This window comes from Bison bison, unplaced genomic scaffold (genome assembly GCF_000754665.1).
Source record: "Bison bison bison isolate TAMUID 2011002044 unplaced genomic scaffold, Bison_UMD1.0 scf7180017864506, whole genome shotgun sequence".
Classification (NCBI taxonomy): Eukaryota; Metazoa; Chordata; class Mammalia; order Artiodactyla; family Bovidae; genus Bison; species Bison bison.
The window spans coordinates 557,033-564,325 of NW_011495063.1; the positions used below are offsets into that span (position 1 = coordinate 557,033).

The 7,293-nt window shown below is 35.3% G+C and overlaps 1 protein-coding gene across 1 annotated transcript; it reads right to left on the reverse strand.

Annotated features, from left to right (window-relative positions):
- Positions 1 to 2,819: 2,819 nt before the first annotated feature.
- On the reverse strand, positions 2,820 to 3,746 carry LOC104980658 (olfactory receptor 8D2-like). The gene has a single exon (XM_010829416.1). It carries the CDS (start codon positions 3,744 to 3,746, stop codon positions 2,820 to 2,822), a length of 927 nt encoding a protein of 308 aa, XP_010827718.1.
- Positions 3,747 to 7,293: the final 3,547 nt, after the last annotated feature.

Sequence of the window (7,293 nt, forward strand, 5' to 3'; positions counted from 1 at the left end):
GGATGGCTTATGAGATTCTAGGAGTCCCTCCTGATACAAAAATAGCAACAATGACAATAATAAAATTAAAAATAACAGAAAAGGGAAAGCATTTCTTTACAGGATGACATCAATTAATGATATAATTAGAATGATATCATTCTATATCTATATAAATCTATATCTGATATAAATTTATATATATAAAGTATATATAAATATATATTGATCATATATTATATATTAATTTATATACTTAATTTATATACTTATAATTATACTTATTGTATATAAAACATTTACATATATATTTATACATATAAATATAAATTCAGATTTAAATCTATATCTGAATGATACAATAGAAACTTATCAAGTTGCAATGACCATACTAATTGAATTAGGTAAGAATCATCAATGGAAACTAAAATCAATGAGTTAAAAGAAACTTCCTCTTAAGGGAATAAGAACAAGAGAGACCTACAATCTTAAGGTATCATGTCGCAGATTACTCATTCATAACAAAGGGGAAAGGAGTACCTCTACAATAGTAAATTTTAATGGAAACCTTTTTAAACCAAATGATTAAATTTAACATTAGCAATAATGGAACAAATTGATGTATCATGCCTTCTGCTGTGATTTTTTGAAAGAAATAACACAATGTCACCTAAAGTAGCCATCTGAGCCAAAGATGTTTAACCTGAATTTAATCACAAGGAGTTAGACAAATGGAAACTGAAAGATCATCTGTAACATAACGAACCATGTTCTTTTTAAATGCCAATGTCATCAAAGACTGAAAAAGGCTGGGAAAAAGACATTAAATTATGTATACTAAAGGGAAATGTCAATTAAATATCATGCTTAGTTAGCTCTTAGATAAAAAACAAAGCAAAAATAACCTATAACACACATTATTGGGGACAATTGAGGATATTTAAATGAGGGTTATGTGTTCATCACTAAAACTGAGTCAATGCTGAGTTAACGGAGTGAATAGTTGCATTGTGGTTGTACAGAAAAAACATCTCCTTTCTTAGGGGACTTAAGCCAGGCTGTTTAAAGTGTCATGATGGATTGTGAGGAGTCATTTCTCCAATGATATGGCATTGTGTACGTGTGTGTGTGTGGGCGGTGGGGGTTTCCCAAATTAAACACAATTCAGTTTAATGGTGACAATGGCCATGTTTTTCTTGTACGCCTTTCTATCTCTAATATCTAGGGTAACAAATGACACACAGCTGTTCAAACAATATGCATTGAATGACTCAACGAATCTGAGAATAAAAGTGACAAGCAAGAATTAAATAAATGAAAAATAAGTAGAGGTAATGTATGCAGTCAAACTCCTAGATGCATATATTTCTCTCTTCTGGGAATATCCCTGTCTGGTCTTGGTCTCTAGTTCAATATATTTCTTACACCTCTTCCTCAGTTTTCTCTTTTCTGCCTGAACAAATTGTTCTTGTTCTTATTCCCAGGTCACAATACAAGGACTAGGCTGGAAGTGAAGGACAAATTGATACCCAACAACTGAGTTTCAAAAATATTAAAAGCTAACTTATTAAACACCACTTTATAGACATTACCTCATGTCATTCGGACAAAAGTCCCATGATCAAGGATGTCAATTTTTTAGGGTAAATAAATGGGAAATTTTAGACTCAGCACTGCTGAATCTAAAATAAAGATCTCAGCTGGTAAATGGCAAAAGAAGAATACTTTGCAAATTTATATATTCTCTGTTATCTTTATGAATATAGCCATATTTGTACATTTTTTCAAAAAAATTAGAATTTTGATTTTTAATTATGTCTGTTTTTCTACTCTATGATTTTTTTCTTTATATATTTTCTCTGGTGCATTTTCTGCTTTATTAATTTCTTTCTCATTTTTGGAATTAAGAATTTAATTTATATTCATGTTTATTTTTGAGATATTATTTACATGCAGTGAAATGAACAGATAGCAAGTATGCAGTTGGATCAGTTTGAAAAATGAACACCCTGTGTAGCCTATACCCAAAAAAAGATGTAAAATATTTCCATAACTGAGAATGTTCCTTCTTGCCCATTGCTCACCCCCACCTCCAAATCACTACTGTTTATTAATTTTTAACCATAGATGAGTTCTGTCTGTGGTTGATCTTCATATGAATTTAAGGGACAAGTTTTTCTCTCTGAGGTAATTACCAGTAATCTTAGTTCATCCATGCTCTCTTCTGTTGGTACAAAAGCATGAATGTAATATACAATGTGCTCAGTCATGTCTGACTCTCTTCTCCCCCGCAACCCACCCATCGCAATCCACCAATATGTGGTTCTTTGCTATAAGTACTGTATCCTCACAGCTCGGTCATGATATCAATATTCTCAATATTTCACTATTTCACTATAATGGCTTGGGGATAGAAAAAAAAAAAAAAAGCTTCCCTTGGAAGTTTAAAAATATCTCTCTTTCTGCCTTTCAAGATGATGAATCAGTTAACATCATCTGTTTTCAAACACAACCCTGAATCCACTTATTTATCAAGCACTTTCAAAATTGATATCTTCAACATATTCTTTTTTGTTGTTGTTCACTAGCCCTCCCTCTTCTGCCAAATCCTGTTCCTTGAATACAAGTAAAATTTCCAAATATTATATTGACTATGAGGAAATCTTATTGTTTGATAAAAATTACCAAAATGCCTCAAACATTCTCAGGTACAAATATATATTTTGTAAGTAACAGTGCATTTTGCCTCTAGACGAGAAAAAGAAATAACACAGAGCTCATGATAACTTTTCCTCTGGTTCACTTCTTCCTCTCCGTGGAAATCTCCTTTGTTGGGGTGACTACTTTCCCCTAAGCACCTTCCTCAGTGCATTCTTCACATCCTTGTTCCTTAAACTGTAGATCAAGGGGTTCAGCATGGGGATCACGGTGGTGTAGAACACGGAGGACACTTTTTCCTGTTCCATAGTATTGCTCGAAGGGGGCTTGAAATACATGAATGTTATAGACCCGAAAAAGATAACCACAGCCATGAGATGGGAGCTGCAAGTGCCAAAGGCTTTGGACCGTCCCTTGATGGAGTGAATACAGAGGATGCTAGAGAGGATGAACGCATAAGAGATGAGTACAGCCAGTGTCGGTGCCAAGGTATTAACTCCTCCAATAATAAACAACAGTATCTCTTTAACGCGGGTGCTGGAGCAAGAGAGACTCAACAAGGGAAGAATATCACAAAAATAATGACTGATAACATGAGACCCACAGAAGGACAACATTGACATGCAGATAGTATGAACTGTGGCCCCAAATAAGCCCAGTGAATATACTATACCCATCATTATGGAACAGACCCTATGGGACATGATAATATTGTAATGCAGTGGGCTGCAGATTGCAACATAACGATCATACGCCATGGCGGTGAGAAGATAACCTTCTGCTATTACAAAAATAAGGAAGAAGTAAAGCTGAGCCATGCATTCCAGGAAGGAAATAACATTCTTTTCTAACACAAAGTTCACCAGCATCTTTGGAGTAATGACAGAGGAGTAGCAGAGATCAATGAATGACAAATGGCTGAGAAAATAATACATTGGAGAGTGAAGTTGAGAACTGGTAGCGATTAAGAAGATCATGCCCAGGTTCCCCACCACGGTGACCACATATATTCCAAGGAACAGGAGGAAGAGTGGCAACTGAAGCTCTGGGCATTTTGTTAACCCTTCAAGGATAAATTCACTCACTGAAGAATGATTCAAAGTAGTCATTCCTTACAAGATATTATCTGCAGAAAGAAGTGAGACAAAATAGGTGCATTAGAGTTATTTTCTGATTCCCAAAGCAGCATGAAAGGTCCTGTCTTGATTGGTTCCATCTTTCATCTGTCCCCTGTCTTTGTCCTTTCCAGTGATCTCTTAAAAGCTCAAGGACATGGTACTGATCAACCTACTTGCAGGGCAGGAGTAGAGATGCAGATATAAAAAATGGACTTGTGGACATAGCTGGGGCAGGAGAGGGTGGGACAAATTGAGAAAGTAGCATTGACATATATACACTACCATGTATAAAATGGGCTCCTCTGGCAGCTTATCTGGTGAAAAATCTGCCTGCAATGTGGGAGACCTGGGTTCCATCCCTGGATTGGGAAGATCTCCTGGAGACAGGAACAGCTACCCACTCCAGTATTCTGGCCTGGAGAATTCCATGGGCTGTATAGTTTATGGGGTTGCAAATAGTCAGACACGACTGAACAACTTTCACTTTCATGTGTAAAATGGATAGCTAGTGGGAAGCTATCCATTTTACACGTGGTACTGTATAGACATCAATGCTACTTTCTCAGTTAGTATAGCCAGCATTGTAGAGCCCATCCTGGCACTCTATGATGACCTAAAGTGGTTGGGGTGGGAGGGAGTCTCTAGAGGGATGGGATATACATATAAGTATCACTGATTCAATTTATTGTATGGCAGAAGCCAGCACAACATTGTAAAGCAATTATCCTCCAGTTAAAAATAAATAATAATTTAAAAAGAATAAGAATCTACCAAAAAACAAAAACAAACAAGCACTCAAAGACAAAGACTAGAAGTATAGCCCAGAGCCTTGGTGCTAACACGCAAATACCTGCCCTGTAAGTCATAGCCTTTTCATTTTACTCCAGGCTTAAGCCAACAACTACCTCACTTTGAAAAAAAAAGCACAAACTTTTAAGATCTAATTGGTCTTTCTTTAATATACTTAAAGGAATGTTGCCCATCCCTTTCTCTGACATATATGAATAAGAACCTTCAAATTTGGTTGAAACATGGCTTCTAATCTAGCTCTAATGAAATGAAAGTCATCCTTTTCAATATCTCAACCCATCTATATGAATCATCATAATATTCTCTGAAACTGGGAATCTAGAAACATAATAAACTTATTAAAGAGATTGTTTATACAAAAAGAAATTCAATCAGTGTCTTTAATCAATTCAGATTCCCACTTATCTCTCTATTGTTCCCTGGATGGAAGACTTTAGTTAAGCCAGGAAACTCTTTTCATCCTCTGTCAGCAGATGTGGTTAACAGAAATAAGGTGCCAAAGGCTGTTCTTAGGCTGTATTTTAAAACTTTCTTGTTCAAGGAACAGCAAAGAAAAAAGATTAGCTTTCAGGTATACTTCCTGAGCCATCAACAAATCAGTGTTTTATCCCTGGCTCTTCCCTACTGTCCGTAATCAGAGGCCAAACTTGCACTGAACTTTCTCTCTCAAAGCTGTTATATCAGAAACTGGGGATTTCTCCTCCACTGACTTAGTTTCCCCTAAAGAGGAATCAGAGGAAAGAGATTCCTGCTTTCAGTGCATGCACTCTTTATTACCTAAAGGAATCAAGCTTAATAACTTTCCATTGAGTGAAAAAAAAATCAATGGAGAAAAATTTCTGTACATAGAGTGATACAGAATTTGATTTTGTTTTGCATGAAAAATAAAAACAAATTTGGTTTCGTCACGAGCAAAAATTTATGAAACTTTGCTTTAATTTATTTTCTCTCTCTACCTTCCACAACATGCTGAGGGTGCTCAATACATGTGTTGATTAAAAGGCTTAATTACACAGGGTCATTATCTTTGAGAGCACATGAGAATAAATATGTTTTGAAATCGCTTAGATGTGGAACCTAAAGTATGACACAAATGAACTTATTTGTGAGACATAAACACACTCCATACAGAAAACAAACTTGTGGTTCCAAAGGGAAGGAGGTAGGGGAGGGATAAATTAGGAGTTTGGCATTAGCAGACATGCACTATTGAATATAAAATAGATAAACAACAAGGTCATACTGTATAGCACAGGGAATTATATTTAATATCCTGTAATAAAGAGCAATGGAAAAGAAAAATAAAGAATATATGAGAAAAAAAACATGGTTCTGAATTGAGAAAATTAGATAAAACTTAAGAAAAGAGAATCAGAGTTGCCAGGATAAAACTCAAAGTAACCAGATTAGCAAAAACCATGAAATTCAAACATCTCCAGGTAGATGCTCTGAATTTGTCCGAATAGAATTAAGACTGAAGGCAGTGGTTTTTGTTATTCAAACCAAATCAACACTCCATGAAAGGGAGAGGTGGGACATTTTGGGTTGAGATTCACTTTGGGTTGAGTACTACAGTTTTTAATAGGCTCACACATAAACTGACTAAAATTCTTTTTCTAATCCCAAATAATAATAAAATCATTACCAGTAAGAAGGGTTGTCCAGAGGTCAGAACCAAAAAAAGATTGTTTTCCTTGTCCAGATATTCCTGCTGATGTTGAGACTCAAGTTGCTGATCTGTCAAGTAAACAAAGCCCATTATTATATTATGCTTTGATGGAATCCAGTAGAATACGAAAAGCAATATTATATGCATTAACTCTTCACTTGTTTAGAGATATTTATCTAGTAACTTACAATTTACCATGAAACTGAAGGTAAGTAAAAATACCTTGAAAAGTGAAAGTCATTCAGTCAAGTCCAACTCTTTGTGACCCCATGGACTCTATTGTCCATGGAATTCTCCAGGCCAGAATACTGGAGTGGGTAGCCTTTCCCTTCTCCAGTGGATCTTCCCAACCCAGGGATCAAACAGGATCTTCTGCATTGCAGGCAGATTCTTTAACAACTGAGCAATCAGGGAAGCCCCAAATACCTTGAAGACACCAATATAAATGTCACACTATCATTTAATAAAATTTTTCCATTTGTCAATCCACTTAGGTTTCTCTTAGTGCCCTGTTATTCTTTTCCTTAAGAAATACTTCTAACAAACGTGGAGGAGATCAGAATGAAGTCAGAATTTTAAAAGGGGAGGGGAGACATGAGAAAGAAGCCTCAGGATAGCAAGAAGAGCAGCTGAATAGCAAAAAAGGAGGCCTCCAGAAGAGTGCTTAAAAAAACAAAAGGAAAAAATCCTCAAACTGCATAGATATATAGGACTCGAGAAAATTTGAATATATTAAAATGCAGATACATGCAAAAAATACCTCATGTGCATAAAAATAATTGCCCTGAATCACCAAAAGAAAGTTAATTTTTAATATATTTAACTCAAAATGCCAGGGGAGCATGAAATACAATATTTAAATTTCCTATCAAAGTAATTCAGTAAATGAAACAAGAATAATGATATATTTACATATGTGAGATTTTTACTGGAAGTGAAATGTTATTATGCCAAATGAAATGAAAGTGAATAGCTACTATATATGTAGGTAATAGGCTTCTCTGTGGGGAGAGAAAAAAAGACAGTACTTTGTTTCCCTTTGAATTTCTCTCCCCCATA